Source organism: Palaemon carinicauda, unplaced genomic scaffold, assembly GCF_036898095.1.
Source record: "Palaemon carinicauda isolate YSFRI2023 unplaced genomic scaffold, ASM3689809v2 scaffold58, whole genome shotgun sequence".
NCBI classification, from domain to species: domain Eukaryota; kingdom Metazoa; phylum Arthropoda; class Malacostraca; order Decapoda; family Palaemonidae; genus Palaemon; species Palaemon carinicauda.
Genome location: NW_027171849.1, coordinates 187,501 through 211,275, shown reverse-complemented (window position 1 = coordinate 211,275; position 23,775 = coordinate 187,501). Strand labels below are relative to the sequence as shown.

General features: G+C 35.8%; 1 protein-coding gene across 1 annotated transcript in view; it reads right to left on the bottom strand.

Moving 5' to 3' along the window:
* Nucleotides 1-18,596: 18,596 nt before the first annotated feature.
* Nucleotides 18,597-23,775, bottom strand: part of LOC137637201 (uncharacterized) — a 54,576-nt gene continuing 49,397 nt past the window's right edge. Inside the window, exons 3-7 of the mRNA XM_068369466.1 lie at nucleotides 22,750-23,775; nucleotides 21,820-21,962; nucleotides 20,759-20,918; nucleotides 19,793-20,002; nucleotides 18,597-18,916 (exon numbers count right to left, since the gene is read on the bottom strand). The exon at nucleotides 22,750-23,775 is cut by the window's right edge and continues 1,407 nt beyond it. Coding sequence (XP_068225567.1) covers nucleotides 18,892-18,916; nucleotides 19,793-20,002; nucleotides 20,759-20,918; nucleotides 21,820-21,962; nucleotides 22,750-23,775 — 1,564 coding nt within the window. The 3' untranslated portion in view covers nucleotides 18,597-18,891. The remainder of the gene's footprint in view (nucleotides 18,917-19,792; nucleotides 20,003-20,758; nucleotides 20,919-21,819; nucleotides 21,963-22,749) is intronic.

The window sequence follows — 23,775 nt, the reverse complement described above, 5'->3', positions numbered from 1 at the left end:
TTCTTAAACATGAAAGGATAAATCAAATCTAAGCTTTCTAACTAACGGGATTTACTAAAATAAAAATTCATTCAGCAAAAAAGAAAAAAAAATGCATGATTTTTTCATCATAATAGAGTTTGAGTAAGTCATATCACCTAAATTTTTATATGAAGACTTCATTACTCAAAATCCTCATAAATCTTCAATATCAGATATTAGGCTGACATAAGTTTTTATAGGCTCTGAAATATCTACTTTGATATTACTGTTTTTAAAATATTTTATTTTATTTGTTCATCATTTCTCAGATCATTGGTTTATTTCCTTATTTCCTTCCCTCACTGGGCTATATCTTCTTGTTGGAGCCCTTAGGTTTATAGCATCTTGCTTTTCCAATTATGGTTATAGCTAAGCTGCTGCTGCTGCTGCTAATAATAATAATAATGATAATAATAATAATAATAATAATAATAATAATAATAATAATAATAATAATAATATCTAGGCTACTCCACCCAGTCTAAAATCCCTAGCCTGTACTCTTGTAACTTAACAATAGTACTAAATGTCACACAATTTAACCTAGAATCTTAAAGCACACAACTTTGAAACTAATTATACCATCGTAACGACGTTTATAGAATCAGGTCATTGAAGAAGTCACACTTAACTCGGCTCATATAGAAGACAGGAGACTAAAGACCTTATCATCACAATTTCTCAACTTCTTGAACATCAACGTCTGCATCTCCTTCTGTCTTCAGTGTTATATGAATGCCATACCAAGCAAACTGAAACATCTGGAAAGAATTAAAAAGAACTTTTCAACAGATTTTCTGCCTTTGCCTATTATACATAACTAATTTTTCCTTATATTTAACCAAAAAAGTAAAATTAATTTTGTTGACCCAAAAAGTAGGTAACTTGTTTAATGTCTCAATGGAAATCTAGAATTAAACTAAACTTTCATTTAAATTTTTGTTTTTACAAAAATGCATTGATTTAATCAAAGCTTGACAACTACCAGTAATTATTGAATAAAAAAAAAAATTATATTTTGATCAAACACAGCTTTAGTGAATCACTTCAGTTTCAATTTAAGATAAAGAAATAAATCTCGCTAAATGGAACACCAATTTCTATAAATAAAAAGATCTTAAATATCTGCTTATTAACTCAGCATAATCTAATATTGTTCTGTACATGATTGAGGAACTTCATACCAGCACTAAATGTCCCAGATCTAACCTGTCTCCTAAAAAGCACAGAACCTTAAAACGAAGATTTCACTATCCAAGTAGAGTTTACAGCATCAGTTCATCTTTGACGATGTCATATTTAACTCGGCTCATACAGAAGACAAAAGGATTCAAGCTCTTCTTGCAATTTCTCAACTTGCTGCATGACAGCCTTTGTGTTCTCTTTCAGTCTTCAGTTCCATATAAAAACCGTACTAAGGAAACTCGAGCATAAATCTGGAAAGAATTGAAAAAGACATTTTAGCAACATTGTTACTTTTGCCTACTTCTGTTCTTGACAAAATTTTCCCCAAAGTAGTTTAAGATCCCTTCCAAGCTTTAGACACTTATTACCACTTGACTACCTAAGAACTTTTCAATACGTAAAGTAGCCACTCGGTAATAAAATAATTTTAGTAGTAGTATTATAATGTTAATTTATCAAATTGACGAGTTCCTGGAATCTGTTGACACTTAACAATGTTTCACAAAACACAGCGACTATGGATGGAATCGTAAAGGTTAAAACTGAAAAATTTACATCAGCCTAAAATGTCTTTAAAGTTTATATACCCTTAAAGCACTGATTATACATGGCAAGTATATAAAAAAAAAAAAAACGAAGAGGATTACGAGTTAAATAAAAATTATTGAATTCCAAACAAGAAGCCATCCGAAAATTTAAGAGGATGCCTTAAAATAAGTATGAAAATATTTGGCAACTTCTAGCATAAAAGCTGTTTCGTAATAAGACCTCAATACCAACTCAAATAAACTGTTGGAACAATGCAATGCGGTTCTATATTTTACCTTCCTTTTACCTATCCTGTTCCCTTTCATTCCAAACTCAACACAATGTTTTGCGGACGTCTTAAAAAAAATGACAACGAATTTAAAAAAAAACATGGCAAAGACTATTGCGACTTGGGAATAAACTTAAGCCTACGAGAAAGGCTGACTGGCACCATAGTGATAGAGTTTAGTACCTTAGCAATCTATCACCGAAATGCTCAGTTATCCTGCAATAACCCAACTTTCATAAATACCCTTTTAGCAGCGTTAAAGTATAAATCATTAAACTGGAAACACTTATACCACAACTGGTTCAGAGAGAAATTTATACCAAAAGCAATAACATGAACTGCTAAATCCTAGAACAGTGTTCTGGGGCAAAAGGAGCTGGTTAATAAGTTAATTTGGGTTGATGTTCCAGATACAGTACCGGGATCGTTTAAGACTTAATTATGGAACTTTACTTGATTACAAACAGGACGAATACTGTGAAATTACTTTCACGTTAAATGTTATTAGTTATAAAAATTAACTTTTAAAAAATTAAGATACTTTACAGGATATAGTGATGTAGTAAAAGGATACTTAGAACAACCGGGATAGGAACCATGTGAGCACCAGCTACCGCTCTCAAAGATATGGATATTTTGAGAAAAAAAAAAAAAAAGATTGCAAGTTCAACACTGATGATAAAGTGTCCGGGAAATATTGAAGAAATCACGACACCAAGGAATGTGATTCACAACAGAAAATATGTATAAAGTGCACAAAATTGAACAAACCGGATAATTATGTAGTGAATTCAAGAATTTGCAAAGATGACAAATTCGTATATAATTTCTATTTTTCCTAACGATACAAACCCTAGCTATTTATTTAGGGGTATTACTTTCTGCAAAGCTGAAATGACGAGCCATTAAAATTTAGCAAGAATTAACTAACCACACCGCTAGTTAGCGGGGATAGAAGGAGGTACCTTGCTACCCCTCCCACTCACGCACCGGTGATTTAGCTCACTTTGCTTGGAGGAAGGACTTCAAGGAGGATAGGGCTGGCGGGCAAGTTTGTATAAATAGCTAAGGTTTGTATCGTTAGGAAAAATACAAATTATCTGCGAATTTGTCATTTGTTCCGTAACTGGAATACAAATCTACACTATCTATTTAGCTGTGACTCATCCATTAGGAAGGTTTGACGTCCCTGCCAATCTGGCTTTTGGCTTTACCCGGGGGCTCCCTATCTGAGTTTGTTAGTACTTAGATAAAGAGTCCCTGTGCCTCGCTAAAACCTTGCTATAGCAAGGTCTGCAGCCTACGCAAGCTGTGTGTTGAGATATTTAGAAGTGTAACTGTCTAGGTAAAGTTATTCAGAGTCTTTTTGTAGGAAAAACTGTTGTAACCAAGACTTTCCCAATACCACCTCGCCAGGGTATAGGGAAGCTGCAGTATTAGCTTAATACTAGGTACACAAGGGAGCATGGTTTACATGCAGTGGTTTGAGGTCGGCTTATGCAGAGAACCCAGGATGCTTCTTTCCTTAAGAGAAGAGGTATGAAGAAAAAATTAAGAACCAGTCAAATCTTTTCATTCACGCAGACTAAAACATGGTAACAGTGCCCTCAACCTTCTGCTACGTGTCCATAGGATCGATAAATATTGTATCAAGTTCCTGTGGGTCACATCTTGCAGGAAAAGTGTTGTGAAAGTCACCTGGAGCATTCACACCCTTGCTTGTAAAACCTGTGTCACAGAGTAATCTGCTTAGAAGGGCTAGGGGCATAGCTATGCCCCTGACATTGAGAGTTGACATGTTAGATGAGGATCTGGATTTAGGGCATAATTGATGACCCTGTGAATCCAGCAGAGATGATGTTTTGGTGATCCTCCTTTTGTCACTCCCAGTGCTGATGAAAAGAGAAGGGACCCGGGTGGGCTGTCGCCGTTTTCTTGAGGTAGAGCCTCATACCTTACTCCGGGTACAGTAACAGATGATCTGGATCATCGGTTACCGGGTGGAGACTTGTGTAGGACCCGTCACCTCTGGAGACTGTGTCTAGTAACATACTCGGGGACGAAACTAAACGTTGCCTTTCACCCTTCTTATTAATGGGCGATGTCAAAAGAGAGACCATGAAGTTCCGTGACTCTTTTGGCTGCTGTCAGAGTGTGTAGGAACACTGTCTTCTAAACCAGGTGAAAATTTGTAGCCTGGGGAAGTGGAATGTAAGGAGGTCTCTTTAGAGACCGGAGAACTTGAACCATGTTCCAAGATGGAGGTCTCAATTCTTACTGGGAAAAGGCAAGTTGTAAGTTCGCATGAGTTAAGAAAGATCTAGCGATAAGGGGATGTCCCTTCATTTCAATTTGAAGGCGAGGCTCAAGGTTGAGTTATTGTCTTTACCTGTGGAAACTGTAAAGGTGGGTCTTTTCCTATTGCATATGCTAGCAGCTAGAGGATTCCGCTATTGCTGAAACAGAGGTATTGAGTGAAGATATACGCTTTCTCATGTCACCAACCACAGAAGATATTATACTTTGCCTGGTAGACTGATGCTGAAGAATTCTTCAGATATCTAGACAACCTCTACGTGTACAATCATAGCAAAGCTATAGTTTGTGGTAGATGTCGAAGTGTGGTTGTCTGTGACGTGGAGAAAGTTCTCTTTGAGGCTCTATCAGGAGCTGCAGAAGGTTTGGAAACCATTCTGCATAATGCCATACTTTACTTTCCTTCATGGCTGCTTTTCCGGTCCCATACAGCAGGAGAACCCTACTCTCTACAGGACCTCCGCTGTCGTTTTACCTTGTTCGTTCAGAGTATTTATCGTTTCAGATCACGTATTGTTCATTTATTGTTAATTCATCACTGTTGTAGGATTTATTGAATAAGAAAGTCATCAGTTTCCTCTTGAATACCTTAATGTCTTCAATCATTCAAATGCTTCGTGGGAGATTATTACATAGTCTCCGGGCCGAATATCTAAAGGCTCTAGAGCCTAAAGTAAACATATATCTAGGTTCCATATATCTGAGATGCTGTGCAGAGATTGTCGGCGAGCACATTCCTCTAGTCTGGAATGAAGCAGGCTGATAGTGCTACTGAACGGTCTGGCCCATCTTAGTATTTATACTGTTAGATGGGAAGAGGCTGCGAGCAAGTTCTTTCTTGGTTGTTTATGTGAGCCTCTATGTGGTGTGCGGTGTTGTCGCTCATCACATCACTGAGCTGAGTGGCCCGTTACGAACTGATGAGGGTGTTGAAGGACTGGAAAGTTGGCCTTCATCTCTTAATAGATTCAAGTGAAGGTACTTTCGGACTCTTTCCAGAGGCCGGAGGTCGTGTGGTGCATCACTATGGTCCCTCCTCCCTTCTTTTTTTTTTGTGTATAACCACAGCATCAAGTCTGAGGGGTTGTAAGGGATGAGAAGGCTATACCACTTCATAGATTCTCGACTGACACCCATCCCTTGAGGTTAGTCCAAACTTTTGGTCGCATGGGGGTGAGAATGTCTGAGGAATTGAAGGTGTGATTCCAATTGGACTCAAGTCACTCTGAGCTGGGAAGTGTTCTTGTTTTGAGAAAGGGTCTTGTGACTTTTCTACGCCTGTCTTTGATGAGAAGATTTTGTTGAGATTGGTGTCTAGAATCATTCCCAGATACACCAGTCTTCTGAGAGGGAAGAAGGGAAGACTTCCACAGGTTTCCCTTGATCACCAGATCTTGGTAAAAAGACTTCAGAAGTTCCGGTGCTAATGCAAAGTTCCCCCTGAGTCTACTAAGGTCAGTCAGTTGTCCAGAAACGTAGGAGACAGAAGCCGATCCTGTGAGACCAGGATAGGTGCAGTGGAAACACTGAAGCACAGTGCCCTGAACTGGTTTTTCTTGTTTGTCTAGACTGAATCTTCAATCCTTCCTAGAAGATGGATGTTTTGGGCCTGGAAGTATGTGTGCTTTAGGTCCAGCATGCAAAGGAAGACCTGTGGTCTTAGCCCTTGTCCAAACTCCTACATGGTGTAGACATTGACCAAAAGGGACAGCTCCTTGCGGATCCTTTCCCATGGGAGATTGTTGAAACTGGGGTCTTGACTTGTGGCGTAAAGGATGGGACGTGATTCCACGTGTAAGGATTCTTCCCTGGGAGAGAACACCTTCAACTGATAGAAGTAATGTAACGCTTAACCCTACTATGTGCCCTGATGGGATTGATGCTACTCCTTAGAGCAGCATCAGTCTGGCAAATGTTAATTAATGGTTAACGGCTGGGTATCATGGTTACTGTGCAGTTGGAGAGTGCTTGCAAGTAGTCACCTATCGACAAGCCGCTGATGAGTGTTGTCGATTGTTTTCCGATCACTTTAGTGGATTGGTGTGATGGCAAAAGGTGAGTAGCGAGAAGTGTGTTGTTTCCTTCTGATTTAGGGAACCACGGGCAGAGGTTGACTTGTAAGTCCGAGTCACGAACTGCTGGTGAACAGCGAATTGCTGATGATCGGTGAATCTGTGATCTGCGAATCGAAGATGATAACTGACAGGCAGATGAAGACTGTCTGGTCAGTCAGCCAAGGAAGGTTGGCGATAAATGAGCTGATAATCTCCTTGGAGAGCCCTGAGAGACAGCAGAATGGTTTAATGGTAGTCAGTTGGTGATGGTGAGCCGTTGATGATCAGCGCTCGATCGCGGACCGGTGATTAGTCAGCTAAAGATCAGCAAGCTGACAATTGGCTATTCAGAGATCAGCGAGCTGAGGTCGATGATCGAAAAAAGATGAGCTGCCCATCGGCGATCTAGTGATCAGCAAGCTGATGACTGGTTATCGACAAGCAATCGGCAATCGGCACGCCAGCAATCGGAGATCGTTAGCAATCGGAGAGACTAGACGTCAATGATCAGACAGAGATGAGCTAGCAATTGGTGATTTGGTGATCGGCGAACTAGCGATCAGAAAACAGTGATCTAGCGATCAGTTGGTTAATGATTTCTCATTGGTAATTAGAGATTTGCGAGCTAATGATAGGCTGTTTGCAACGTTCAGATCGTGTTTACTGATGGTGGTACTGTCAAGAAAAAACTCATGAAGAGAAAGGGACCAAGGGTTCCCTGTGAGGAGTCTTGACCGATGGCAGATGCGTTTGATTACCCTTGGAAGATAGAATCTTCGGGATCTTGAACCCTTTTGTGAAGCCTCTTCCCTCTTTTCCCGGCGGCCATGCTGTTATGCGTTTGCGGGGAGAGGAATAGGGCAATGGTGACCTGTGAAAAACTTTTCATTCTTTTTGCCTATTACACGAGTGTGCAGGAGAGGACTGGGGCAATGGCACACAGGATGATGCTGGTGTTCAGTTTCTGCTGAAGCGCATTTTTCGGTGAATGCGCAGAAGATCACTGGAGAGCAGGCAAGAGCTGGCGCATTAGCGAGCATTGGATCTGAGAGCACTGGTGCGCAGGTGAGCGCTGGCTCTATGGCAATAGCTAGTGCATTGGCGAGCATTGGATCTGAGAGCGCTGGTACACAGGTGAGTGCTGGCTCTTTAGCAAGAGCTAGCACACTGGATCTGAGAACGCAACTGCGCAAGAGCGCTGGATCTGAGAGCGCAGAAGAGTGCTGGCAAGCAGGCAAGTGCTGGCAAGCAGGCAAGTGCTGCTGCGCAGGTGAGCGCTGGCTCTTTGTCAAGAGCTGGCACATTGGCAAGCGTAAGTAAGCAGGAGAGAGCTTGATCTGAGAGTGCAAGTGAGCAGGAGTGAGCTGGATCTGAGAGCGCTAGTGCACAAGAGAGCGCTGGCGCATAGTACGGCACTGTGTAGGGTTTTGTGCAGTCTCCCTAGAATGCACAGAAGCGCGCAAATGGTCGGACAAGTTCGGGTCCTTGGGCCCGCGATTGCGGGTGAGAACTCGCAATAGGTGAGCGCAGAAGGCTGCTGCCACGTGCGGGCGCAGGAGATTGCTGGCGCGCTTGTGTGGAAGACTGTAGGCACGCTCGCGCAGAAGAGTGCTGGCGCCCGGAAGATGCTGGCATACGCAGAAGATGCTGGCGCGCGCGGTAGAGGGCTGGCGCGCGGGGAACACTGCTGCTGCACGCCCGGAAGATTGTCGGCACTCCCCGGGAAGAATGCTGGTGTTCGCGGAAGTGATGGCGCGGAGGAGGGAGCTGGCGCGCAGGTGAACGCTAGGGCATAGAGATCGTTGGCGCACAAGAGAGCGCTGGCAAGTAGGACAATGATGGCGTGCCCGAGCCAGTAAAAGAGTGCTTGCGTGCGCTCGGAAGATTGCTGGAGCGCACGGAAGAATGCATGCGTGTGCGGATGACTGCTGGCGCGCATGAAAGTGATGGCGAGCAGAACCGAAGTTGCCGGGGGGGGGCGTGCTGAGGTTCAGTGAACTCTGTTAATTCTGATATAGATATTATATAACTCAAATGAAATAGATGTATGATGAAAATTAATCAGGATTTGATAGAGAATAAGAAAACCACTGATTATTCAAATATTTCTCATCTAAATCAAAAGCATATTTGCGGGAAGATTTAACAAACCTTTTTCAAAATACCCTTATTTCTTCACGGTAGCACTATTTAGACATCACGTTCTTGGGCCGAGGTATCTCCTGTACGTGTTTGCCGCATCTTTATTTACTTTGAAATTCCCCTCGCTTTACATTAGCGATTTGAGATGAGGAAGACATTCACCCAACTCATAAAGGTAACGCAAAGGTGACCTTCAAAGTCGGAATAGGTTCTCATGCTCACTTGATTAGCACTCATCATTGAAATGAGAAAGCAGATAAAGAATGACAGACGTCATTAACGGACGTCTGGACGTCTCAACGACCAAGAGCGATGTGATAATTACAGAACTAACCCACATAAATGAAAAGAGCTTGTATTTGCATTGAAAGGAATGATGTTTTTTAATTAATTGAAAATTTATCAAAACAAAAAATAGAAATCTATTATTTGTAAATATAATTAAATATTGACACAAGTTTTTGGAAAAAAAGTCAGAATATTAAGTGTATTGAAGAAAGAAGAACATGATTTTTTTTATATAGAGGGAGATACTAAGTTAATGCTAGTAAGAAGACTTCAGCTAAATATGACTTCTGTTTTTTAAACAATATTTAAAACTTTTAAAAAAGGACGACCAAATCCTTCTGGTACAATCCTTAGAAAGATTCTTTTTCGTTAAAAAGTTCTCAAATGAGGTGCATGAGTACAAGGGAAATTGGATAGATTTTCTGAACCATTTGTTGAAAATGAACCTGAGGTGAAGGACTTTATACTTTTGCAGCAAAAATATTATCAGTTATCGTAATCCATACTCAGACTTGCGCTAGCCTAATCCTATATACATATGTTTTGTTATGATGTGTTTCAGAGGCTTTTTTTTTTATAGGGAACTCTGTTTCAGTTGAGCTTAAACTTGGAGAGGGAACAAAGGTAGATATATTGGTGTGCCATAATTCCCCGGTCTTAACTATCATGGAGGACAGGAAGTTAATCTTCCATTCCACTGTACGAAGTCAGTTTTCTCCAAGAACACCTTTATTTTCCCTACCAGGTCAGTATAAAAGAGTTTGGTAACCACCAAGGGTGTCACCAAGAGACAGGCTGACTTGATTAAAGTTTAACCACCTCTGATTGTCTTCAATTTGCACTTATGAACCTGCAGTAGCCTTCAAGGTTAGGTATATACTTAAATGCATATATTGTAATATTTTTTGCTCAAATATAAATTTTGTATCAATACTTCTAGATTTCATGACCTTCAAAAACAATGGTCGATGTTTTTTTACTCCCCAGTTAGTGTTCCCCTACATTAGAGGTCCCAAAACATTTTATGTGCAAAATATGACACTTATCTTCTGAGTTGAAGATTTATGAGCATTCCATATGTGGACTATGCTGTGTAGTTTTTTGTGGCAACATTGTTCACTCTCTTTGCTATAAAAAGGATTTTTTATGAGGGGATATATAGTCATAGGTTAGTGTTTAACTTCCTTGCCCTAATAAGTAAGTATTTTAGTAGATATAGTCCTTGTTTCTCAAGGCAATTCGGACCTCCCTCATAGCAACAAATTAAAACCACAAATGCAGACATCTGTAGTTACTATTATGCATTCTTTTATATGAATTAGATAAATTACCTGTGTTTTGATATCTGTTGGAATTGAAACAAATAACATCAGTAGTGATATGAGATGTGCTGGCTGTCTCGTGTCCATGAATGGCTGGCAGGGGCGAGTTATCCTGAATAAACAGTATTTCCTTATTTGATAAATAAATTGGTAAAATTGGTAAGAGTCTACTACGATTTACTACCTAATACAAAATAAACTGATCAAATGAGTTCCCCTTATTTGTGAACGAGGATTTTTCTTGAACTGGACACCAGAGTCAAAGGGTTTAAAACAGATCTATTTAAGAAACATAAATGTTGTAATTCCTTGACTTCTTGTATTTTATTCAGTATGCTAAAGAAGCTATTAGTCAAAATCAGTAGTCTATGAATGGCAGCCCTGTATATTGTGACAATCTGATTACAGAAAGAAAGTGTTGGTGCAGCATCCCCTGATACACTGCTTTAAATAGTAGAAAAGAAAGCCAGTGTGCTTAAAGGTAACTCATTTAAAACTCAATAATAGCTAAAACACTACAATGATCACAGCGTACAAAGCAGGCAATACTTTATAGAGGTTACAATGGAAATAAACCTAGAAAGACTTAAATCCAGCAATACAGCACCTTTATCTCTCATGAACAAATCCGACCAATTGCGATCGGCCTGGCTCTTAAAAACCTCTCTCTGTTATGCAGTACAATAAGTAGATCTTAGTTCCACCTCGCTGTACAGTAACATCTATGAACAAAAGCGGATGCAAACTGATGCTCTTCCAGAGTGCTTTTATACAGCAAAATTTAGCAGGATTTTGATAAAATTGTGCATCCATTATGCATTGTAATTCTTCAATCAGTCTCCTATGACAACAAAGGCCTAATATAATAAAAAATAAGATTCTTAGAACCGCAGAAATTTTAATATTTCACTGTCGTAACAGGGTTTTGTTAAATTTTTTGAATCTTATTATATATATGAAGAATTGCATAAATGTAAAAAATAGATATAGGAAAGAATTAAATTTCACAGCTGTATAACATTTATCTGTAAATTACATTAATAAAGAATACAATTTGGAATCGAGCAAATTTGCGTTTATCGCTATTTTGTTAATAATATATAAAAAAATGGCTTTGATTAAAAAAAAAAAAAAAATAACGTACGAGCAAATTTAGAATTTCTTTATAATTTTTTATACTTTTAAAATGAAATATCTTATTCACCATTTATAGCCCAAGCACCTTTTGCTATTCTTTAATACTGATAACTGATTATTGATATCAACGTATATATTTAAACAGTCCTGTATCAAAATGGCATTTTCCAAATTTCTGTAAATAATTATTTCTAAGCAAGTAATGCATTGCAAATGCACACAGCAAACTTTAGATGTGACTGCATTAGTCCATATTTGGTGTTTTCAATTTGCGGAGGACACACTGCTATGATGATACGAGTCTCTAGTTCTGCTATTTACCCTCTGGCATCTGTTTGTGTCAGCTCTTACAATGGTTTTGCTAACCATGTATAGCATTTGAGAATACTTGATAACTATATTACCACAATATTGGAATCTAAATCTCAGATACTAACAGTTATTGGGGAGAGGAAATTGAATATCTGTTGTTTTGGTACTGCTTGCTACAGAAACTTGTGTCACTGCGTCCTGCTCTGCCGCATGACTTATCAGGGAAAAATAGTCATCCGCATAACAAAGTCTTCAAAGAGTATTTTCTTAATATTTTACTGACTTGCTACTGAAAATCATTTGGAGGTCACCGCCAACCGATTTCAGTAAGCAACACTTAAGTCTGATTAAACGCCTCCAAAAATTCATATATCTTTCAAAACAACGTGAAAAATAAGATGCATTACCTTTGGATCAAAATAATACAAAGGGGATTTGCTTCTTAGAAAATTAAGAAGATAGTTGTTGTTTTTATTGTTGTAGATTACCGGAAACTTTGTGAAGTAGTTTAATGTATAAAAGGACTCCTTTTCTCAAGAAGCCTCAAACTCTTTTGATTTATAGATAGACCTTAGGTTATAGGGATCGATACTAGATGACTCGTCCTTGAGGGATATTGTTTGTCCAAAGATAAATTTCTCAATGGAAGATGACATATTGTCGTGATTTACATGTTATTTATACACCAACAAATAAGATACAGCTCAAAAGCACATACAGTCGGATCAAAGGATAAAGGTCAAAATTGAGAGACATTAGAAAAAATAAGTGGTTCATAAATTCAGAGATTTAATAGGGAAACTTGTTAGCCTAGATCAAGAATGTATTTCTAAGAGAAGAAAATCTTATCTTCTGACTTAGGTTGTTTTGTATTTCTAATGTCCATGTAATTTATTTAAATCAAAATGGAATTAGTTTAAAAGCGAGAGAGAGAGAGAGAGAGAGAGAGAGAGAGAGAGAGAGAGAGAGAGAGAGAGAGAGAGAGAGAGAGAGAGAGAGAGAGAGAGAGAGTTTGTACCATCCTCTACCGAGATTAACAATGAAGTGGGACACCTCCTCACTCTGCAAACACATCTAAAAGGTCATCATCACTGAACCATCACATTGTGACATCATCTTTTGACATCAACTCAGATCTGTTGATTAGAAACAACATGGAAATAAGGAAGACACTTACACAAGAGGAATCACTGCCCCCCCCCCCCCCCCTTTACAAACTGTTTACCACTTTTAACTAATGTCCTTATAATGGTAATAAAAGGTTCATAATAAACTCAGTTATTAATAGGGAGAAATTTATTGTATCAACAATAGCATATTATCAGTAAAATTTCTATCTATCAGTAAAAATAAATAGTGAATTATATAAGCAGGTTCAGTGCATAAATTATCTCTATCAACAACAAAAATTACAATCCAGTTTATTTATTAATAATATATATGAATAAATGTCAACAACATGATATTCACCAAATAGCACATAATATATATTAAGCCTATCGCATTCCCTGGGCATGCATTAGTGAAAATCAGAATTCAAGGAGCGGTATATATAGTATATTAAATTATATATTATTAAAAAAAATATTCAAGAAGGCTACAAAATCTATAGTTTAATAACGAAACAGTACGTTCAAATTATGTCATCAATGGGCATATAGCCTAAGAATAGTATACTGAAATCATGTTTTTTAAAGGATATAGAGTATAAAAATAGTAAAATCAAATAAGGTCGTTTATGGGTATACAGTATGAAAACACTACATTCAAATTATGTAGTAAATGGGTATATTGTATAAAAATAATACATTAAAAATTTTGTTGTGAATAGGTATACAGTATAAAAATACTGAAATACTACATCCAAACTATGTTGTAAATGGGTTTGCAGAAAAAAAATAATACATCCACAAAGTCGTAAATGGGTATACAGTAAAAGAAAACTGCATTCAAATGATGTCGGGAATGGGAATACAGTATGAAAGTAGTACATTCAAATCATGTCGTGAATGGGTATACAGTATAAAAAATAATACATTCCAATTATATCGTGATTGAGTATACGGTATAAAAAATTGTACATTCAAATTATGTCGTAAATGGGTACAGTGTAAAAATAGAACGTTCAAATTATGTCATTAATGGGTAAGCCATAAAAAGCTGTATATTTAAATTATGTCGTAAATGGGTATACAGTATATGGGCACTGATATATATTAGGTGAAAGTGTAATTTTGCGGAAAGGAATAACTATAATATATGATAAAAAAAAAATACATTCCACAAGGGCCATGAATACTATATGTATCAACCCCCCCCCCAAAAAAAAAAAATCATTCCTGGTAAGCCATTGATATAATGTTTTAGCAAAAAGATTATACAACGCTAAGATATTCTTAAAAAAAAAAAAAAAAAAAAAAAAAAAAAAAAAAAAAAAAAAAAAAAAAAAACCATAAATTGGTGAAGGAGAAATTTCTTGTTGTCTGGTACCAGTGAAGAGATACATGAACTTTCTAATTCTCTAACAGATTTTAAGATTGTGAATTTCACCAAATGCAAAGGAAGAATTAAATCGATAGTACTTTGGATTAAGGTAGAATTGGCACTGGCTTCCTTGCTCACCCTCAATTAACCCATGGAGCCGGTGGGAAATGAAGGTCATGTGGGACCTTTGTTGGAAGGCTGAGGACAGGAGTCTGCAGGTGGAGAGCCTCATACTACAGGACCTTCCTGGGGCACTTGAAACCTTGGCATCAATCTGCATTTATTTCAGTTGCGGTTAGTTATCAGATCTAACATCGGACTATTGTGGATTTTTCTCACTTAGGATCAGATTCCTGTGGAAAGAAACATAGGATGTTAGGTCGAGAAGGTGGATTTTTTCTTTGAAAAGGAATCAAAAGTTATTACAAAGCTTATATGATTCTGGAATGTATTTATAGGGGCTCTAAAAATTGTTTAAGAAATAGGTTAACCATGACAACAGGAGTGACAGCTTTACAGAATGGACTGGATGTAGAGACGAGCAGAAAATAATATGAAATTCCTGAGAAGAGTATGTGGAATGATACATGATAGGAGAAGACCTGAAGACCTGTTGTTGAGACTGCGCACGTACAGGTGAACAGAAAAGCAGACTGGAGAAGGGGATAAAATGTAAACTGATGTGCTAGTTCTGTACCAAAATGCATGTTCTTTATTCCTGGAAATAAGTTAAATTATTCTGAAAAGAGTCAATTATTCAAGCTCACTGCCCACCTTGTACTTTGGGCCACCATCATCATGAGGAATATGCTTCAGGGCTTCATTAATTTCATCTTCCATTTTGGGAAGAGAAACTAAATTATATAAATGTTAGATAAAAGATTCATTCTCAATTTTAATGTCAGCCACAACAGAATAGTTTCTTACTAAAGATACTGCTTTACGTTAATGTTGAAAATATTAAATTCTATATACATGAAAATTAGCAAATAAGAAGATCAGCTAAATCCTTACACATCAATTCATTTTATTATGGAGATGGTGTATGTGCTATGTATGAAATAAGGAGTATTTTGTATTCATTATAATTCCTTTTAATTATATGAATATCACTTTGCTTCTTGGGTAATCCTTTTATTCTATTACTTCTTCCCTTAATCCATTAGTTAGGATGCTTCACTTGTTTGCTTATCAAATGCTAAGCTCTAATGGTACTCACCTTAAGACTGTGTTCAAACAGGAGATCGGGTGAGTTCTTTTCAGTTCTGGTCAATCAAGAGGATCTAATCACCCAAGTAGATTCCAGATGATATGATGGGAAGAAACTGTCCATGTCTTACATCTCAAAGAGACCAGACTACTCTTCTATGGTTATGTAAATCTGCAATTAAATGAAGCTAATATTGAAAACTTCTCATGAAGTATATAAAATAGCAATTGAAAGAACGGATCATCAAAATGGATCGTATCTTTCAGTTTTCACATTACATATATGATAGAACAATGTTCAAAAGGAAATATATCATATTTATTTCAATAATCTTCATAAATTTACGTTTAAAATGACAATCTGGAATCAAATGGCTCCTCATTTCAAGTATTATCATTCCTGAATTTGTCACAATAAGTGAAAAGGAGTAATATTAATTGTGCATCAACCGAATCGTCCAGCAACAAATCTTAAGAAAAACATAGAAGTTGAAGACGGCAGGCTCTGTGCAAAGAAGAGGAAGATGACTTTAAAGAAGGACAAAGTAAAGAAATGACTTTGTCTGGTACTCACCGACATCGATCCGAGACCAGAAGTAAAGGAATTAACACTTTTAGAGATGACCTGTTTTTCCCTGAGGTCAGCCTCTATTTCCGGAATGTAGATAATGTCTGTTGTTTAGGTACATTGCCTGGCCCTTCCGACCATACACAGGATCTTGTATTTTTGCAGTGCATACGAAAGATATCTCAAGAACGCCTTAAAAACTCTCCAACCCTGCCCAAGTACTGGCTGGATGCAGACTGCTCAGACTCCTAAACAGAAAACAAGAAAAGATGACGTATAAGAATGACCTCTCACCAGAGGGCTGATGCAAGTGCCATTTGAAGAAATGGCGGAATTTACCAGAAGAAGCTCAACAAATAATTCTCCTGAAAACATGCAATAAACATAGAATTAATCTTTTGTGAAAAAAAAAATATATTTAATGCATCTTGCTTAATACCTGAAGACAAATTAGGCAAGTGATAGCCATATAATGAAACTAATTAAAAGAGGTATTTTTACAGTTATTTTCTGAAGACAAGAGTTGAATGTTTGAAAACCCTAAGCTAAATATAAGAAAGTACCGGGATATAAAAAGGTTCTAATACAGATCTAATGTAGTAAATTATCAAAGAAATATATATTTATCATAAATAATAGTAATTTTAACAATGATAGTATCAATAAAAATTACAATATGGAAAACATTTGCAAGAGTTACCAAACAGAATGTAATTTTACTCTCTCCATTCAATTACTTAAAAAAAATAAACTCAAATTTTATTTCTTTCCATCAATCCATTTCCAGTAGTAAATCCAAAGTCTTTTGCTTAAAATCTTACCTCATCTTTTTTTCTCTCCAGCAATGCCCACCTCAGCTCTGTGTTACTTCTCCTCTCATCAGAAGTTTACTCAATGAGTTTGACTGACGCTGGTCTAACATATCAGCTTCAGATGACGATGAACAATATCCTTGAGCACCAGTCAGTAAGTCAGTCAGTCAGTAAATCAGTCAGTCAATAAATCAGTCAGTCAATAAATCAGTCAGTCAGTCAGTCAGTAAATCAGTCAGTCAATGTTCAGTTCTACCAGTTCATTTGATCTGTAAAAAGGGAATAGCATCAACATACGAGCCCATTAAAAAGTTTAAGTGTTATAAAAAAGATAAAATGTCTGCAATAGAAATTTTGTTGTGATATATCTTCACTCTGATCTTTTATTGCAAAAAAAAAAAAAAAAAAAAAAAAGATCAGCTAAATCAATAAGAATGTGTAGTGGCAGAGCAGATCTATTCAGTATTATATATTATTAAAGGTATGATATAAGTTCACGGAAAATGATATACTTCTGATAAATATATTTTTTGTGTTGACCAAATTGTCTGAGAAAAAAAAAATCGTATAATTTTTTGGGGGAAATTTATATGAAACATGAATAATAGGAATGAATATTAACGTTACTCTACTCATTCAATTTATTAAAAAAGTAACTTAAGATATTACTCCTGCTATTCCATTCATTAAGAACACTAACTACAAATCTCACATTTTCATTCAATTGATTAAAAGAAGTAACTCCTTATCATACTCATTTCATACAATTCATTAAGAACAGTAACTCAAAATTCTTACCCTGAAAATCCTACCTCATCTTATTCGCTTCTCCAATGTCAGCTTCAGTTCTGCCTCCCTTCATTTTCTGATAAGAATTGCACTTCATGGGTCTGACGGACACTGGCCTAACATGTCAGCTTCTCTTGGCTCCAACAGATGACGAGGAACTGTATCAGTCAGTCAGTCTTCTGTTCTACTAGTTCATCTGATCTGCAATAGGAAATAGCATCAATATATGAGGCCATTACAAAGTTCAAGCATTTTACTAAAGATAAAATCTCTGCAAGAAACAGCTTAGTGTGATAATCCTTTACTTTGATTTTTAATTGCAAAACTAAATTGATTAACTATAATGATATGATTTTTCGGCACCAAACTGTTCCATTCCAACATGTACATCCAAAGAAAAAGATATACTTTCTGATAAGTTTACTTTATTGTTCAAACTAATCAAACACAGAACAAGAGATTTAATAAGAACTCACCTGTCTGAAAAGTTTTAAGATCACTTTTTCTCTTTTTTTTTTTTTTTTTTTTTTTTTTTGGTTGCATGATATGAGTCCTTTGAAGGACTTAGGTAGGGATGTTGTCTTCATTCACTTCCAGAGGTAAAAGGTGATAAAAACAACATTTGTTTTATTCACAGATTTATTTACGATTATTTCCACTGTTACTTATTACCTCACATCGCCTCTAGTATCATCAGCAAGACTTGATTGTAATGAATAGATGTTAGACAATTTTTTGAGTAAATCTAAGTATATTAAAGTCTTGCAGCATTTTGCTAAGAATATGTCATGATATAAGTCATTCACTACTTTGTCACTTCAAAAAAATAGTTGTATTGAAATGATTAAACAAAAACAATGTGTATAGATATACTGTATGTGAATAGAACAAACAGGAGAATGAATTTAACAATAACCATAAGAATAAAAGTTTCCTAAAAATTAGGTTTTATGAAAAGACGTTGAACTTTTCCTAACATTTGTTATTATCAAGTAGATGTCTGAGACAGGATTAAACAAACACACACAAATACACACACACACACACACACATATACATATATATATATATATATATATATATATATATATATATATATATATATATATATATATATATATATGTATATATACATAAATATTGCAATGACCTTTATAATCTGGAAGTGATCTGTATATACTAACCATTAAGAAAAGGTAGACAAACATGAATCAAGGATATCATTGTCCTTTTAATTTCTGAAAAATACTAGTTATGTTATTATGTTATTTTCAAAATACCTGAAAATATATATAAAAAATGATGCCTATCATGTTTGTTATTGTCCAACTATGATCATAATTATTTCCAAAGACTTCAACTTGAATTAGATTTTGGAAGCGGTGACTCTTGCTTGAAGAACCTCCTTATGTTCCATTTCTTCTATTTTTCTTCTTCAGATAAAGAGAGTATCATGTAACCTGTCGAATAAAGATATAAACATAATAATAATAATAATAATAATAATAATAATAATAATAATAATAATAATAATGAATAAAGAAGACAACACCATTAAGAAATAGACTTTGGATAAATTCAATGAATAAACACAAAAGAAAACATAGGCGAAGATTATTCTATTCATTATAAAAAGGAGTAATAATGATAACAAAGGAAAGGCAGAAGACGAATATGAAGAGAGTTAAAGGCAATGAGGAGATAATTGAAGGGAACATGAAATACTGAGATGCAAACACACATGATCACAGATTCTGAACAAATGATAACGAACAGAATAATCAGAGATAACAGGAGATATTAATGAAACGGAAATTGTTATATATATCAACTCTCTCTCTCTCTCTCTCTCTCTCTCTCTCTCTCTCTCTCTCTCTCTCTCTCTCTCTCTCTCTCTCTGTGTATATATATATATATATATATATATATATATATATATATATATATATATATATATATATATATATATATATATATATATATATATATATATATATATATATATATTATATATATATATATATATATATATATATATATATATATATATATATATATATATATATATATATCTTCTTAAAAATAGTAACTAATAATAAAAAAGCAAAAGCCAAATCTTAAAGAAATATCAATTTAGAAACTAGGCCTATAGTAAATACAGTTTATTTATCCTGGCTCATCACCTGCTGCCGAAATGTTTGGAACGTTAGTGGAAAAGAGAGAGAGAGAGAGAGAGAGAGAGAGAGAGAGAGAGAGAGAGAGAGAGAGAGAGAGAGAGAGATCGTACAATACCTATGAAGAAGAAGAAGAAGTATAAAAAGAAGAAGCAAACTCACCAACAAACACCATCTTCACATCCGGTGGATTCCTTTGCCTTAAGATTCATCTCTTCAAGTAAGGCTTCGTCATCTGGTCGTTCATCTTTTGGGAACGCGATGTCGTAACTCACCCTGACTCCCTTCAAGGAGGCGAGGAGTCTGAGGATGACCTCAGAGCTCCTCGTCCTCCCCAGGGAACACAGAGGAAAGTAGATATACCCGAACGATCTGTTGGGAAGAAAGGGAAAGGAAGAAAATGGGATGAAATGAAAGAAAGTGAAAAGAAGAAGAAAGGAAGTGATGTCACCGACATTTATTCATCATTTTACGCTTTTATTGTTACCTTGTTTTGTTAAGATGAATATGTGTATTCAGACACATACACGTACACGCACACACATACGCAAGTGGACAAACACAGCATTGCAATTTATATTTCATGACCCAAAATATCATGTAAATTGTGAATAAGAGTAAATACTTAAATTAATAATACTTTTTATTACTTTTTTTCATTATTTACTTAATGCTTAAAGAAAATAGACCTATACTCTATCCAAAAATAGATATGGATATATGTAGGCCTATTGTAACAATTGAAAAAGTGTAGGAATAAATAAAAAATCTTTTCCATTTCTATAATTATTAATAATATCATTTTTATCATATTTCTCATTATTGAGTTTACTTAATGCTCTGAGAAAATAGGCCTATGTCCAGTCCAACATAGATATGGATCTATGTAGGCCTATTGAGAGTACCCTTTCATAAGCCAACATACACACACACACACACACACACACACACACACACACACACATATATATATATATATATATATATATATATATATATATATATATATATATATATATATATATATATATATATATATATATATATATATAAAATAGTACTCTCTCTCTCTCTCTCTCTCTCTCTCTCTCTCTCTCTCTCTCTCTCTAAGGAATGATATATCCTCACCTCCTTGCATCCTGGGGTTGCAATGTCCGAAGGATGTCCCCAACCTTCTCGATGTCTTCTTCCTTGACGTCGAGGACATAGACAAGGACTTTTGGATCCTTCTCCAAGAAAGGGATGGGGCGACTGACGCTGCTGACGTCGTTGACACTGAAGCGAATATCTGAAAGAGAAAGAAGAAGAAGAAGAAGAAGAAGAACGTTGAATAAAATGATAATCTTAACTGAACATTTTCAATGTTTCTTTCTTAAAATTCTAAAGGAAAAGGTCAAATGGGAATATTAATAACAGCTGCAACAACGAATTTAGAGGCAAAAGAACTAAACACAGTAGAGCAATATCTGCGTCTGTCTGTGATGTTGCGTTAATGTATGTGCGTGTCCGTGTGGGAGTCAATGTGTGTGTGTGTGTGTGCACGTAAGCATTGCAGCAGTTCGCATATGTTATGTCATCAGTCTCCTTATGAAACCCTCAAATTATGCTCCATCCAAATCACCTCAATCAATAACAACTTAGCTTCAGTTAATTGTCAGAATATCATCGGCCGAAACCTTTTCACATCCCTTTTGCTGATTGGTTCTCCCGTTCGGATAACTCCGCCCACATGCTCGTAGAGAACCAATCAGCGCAGTATGGAGGCGGAGTCAAGAGGAGCCGCGTTTGACTATGGCTGGAGCCGATATCAGTTTCCTATTCATTACAATCATGATCACTATGATTCATTTCTATCACTATTAATGAAATCAACGCCTTAGAAATGAGACATTTCCTTTTAATATATGGAAAGAAAGAAATTAAAACTTAATATCAAAAGCTTTTATATCAACTTAAAATGAGATGAAAACAATATTTGTTTTTCTTTTTGTGCAAATAAAACCTCTGAACATAACATTCTACATCTATACAGTAATAATGGTGATAATAATGATGTTAACAATGATATTGATAATGATGACAACGATATTAACAGACTGAATGACAGGATGAGGATGAGGGAAAGGAGGCGAGGTATTGTAATGTCCCCCAGAGGAAAGAAAAAGAGAAAATCTGTTATCAATACTTACCTAAACTTATAATCTGTTCTGTCTTTTCAAAAGATTGACAGAAGGCGTCGAGGCTTAGGTGGTCCTTAATCCTGACATCGAGTCTTTCAATGTTTGGAGGGATTTGGAACGTTGGGTCCCAGATGCCTTCATATCCTTCACAACTGTTCCAAAGAGAAGAAAAGAAAAGAAAGAAATAGTTATTGGATTTGATTGGGAATTTTATTATCAAGTTGATGATGATGATGATGATGATGATGATGATGATGACGAAAACGAACAGTAAAAAAATAATAATTACATATATTATGGAAATTAATATTAAAAAATTTGATAAAGAAAGTAAAATAAGGACTTTTTGATGTTTAGCCGACTTATTATGAGTCTAACTGTGACAATGATGATAATGATGATGATACTGACAATATAAATTATATTGTTTACAAGAATCAAGATGATTGTTATACTAAAGGTTGTGAGTTCTCTCTCTCTCTCTCTCTCTCTCTCTCTCTCTCTCTCTCTCTCTCTCTCTCTCTCTTTATTAGTGGGCCTATATGTGTGTGCATGTGCATATGTTTGTATGTATGAGCATGTACCAATGTATTGCATAAAGATATTTGATTATTTTATATATATATATATATATATATATATATATATATATATATATATATATATATATACTGTATATATATAAATATATATATATATATATATATATATATATATATATATATATATATACATTGTATATATAAATATATAGGTATAGATATATATGTGTGTGTGTGTATATATATATATATATATATATATATATATATATATATATATATATATATATATATATATATATATATATATATATATACATATATATATATATATATATATATATATATATATGTATCTTGTAATATTGAAAATAACTGTCAAATAATAATAACTTACTCATTGGTGAGTAGATTCTTGATTGACTCTCTTTCTTCTACGGTCGGCTCTGTATCTCCCTTTAAATGGTTATTTAGATGTATATATGATGGGTTGATGAGATGCCTGCAAAGTTGCCTTTGTAGTTCAACTAACCCATCAGTGTCATTAAGGACTATTCTGATATAAATTTCCTCTCTGTTTGGGAGAGGGGCATCAGTGGCTCTAAGGAGGGCAATGTACGCATCAATTGTATGATCTTGAATTCTGGTGTACCTATCAAACAAATTGAACATCAGTGCTATCAATCTTGAAGAAGAATGATCACATTTGATATTCTTCAAGATTTTTAGCACAGAGTCTTCGTCGTTCACTCCCGACCTTACTAGGAGTTCCAGTGCCTCAATCTTGACATCTTCTGACACCTTCATCTCGTCCCCGTCACCCACATAGAATAGGCTGAACATCTGGATCAGCATATTTTGATATTTGTGAAGGCTTTCAGGGAGACTCCCTCCATGATGACTTTCAAAAGTCCTTGTAAGTGTGGCCGTGTCTTTTGGTTCTGAGTCAACAGCTTGGTCCCAGCATTGGTTTGTCACCTTCATACGGAAATAAAGAGCTGCCATGAATTCCATTATCCCTTTATGCGGGAAACTGTAATGAAAGGAGCCTTGGGAAGTGGTCACTTTCTTCAGGAAGGCGCCAGTTAGCTCTTCGGCTGGCAATCCCAAATGATGACAAAACTTGGACAAATAATTGATGGTGGAATTTGGAATATTGATTTCATCATTTTGTAATGCTTTGAATGATTCACAACATAGTTTTTCAATAAACTGCTCAACTCTGTTGTTCAAAACACTTGGCGGTAAGTGAGCTGTGAGCAGGTTTTTCGCCAAACGCTCCATTAACTTTGAGAGAGACAAAAGGTAAAATTGCCAGTAGAGCTCAGCTTCAGTGGTGATGTTGCTTATAACCTCTGGTTTAATCATCCCCAGAATTGTTACAAGAGCGAGATTTAAGGGTAGTCCCCACACCTCATGCATA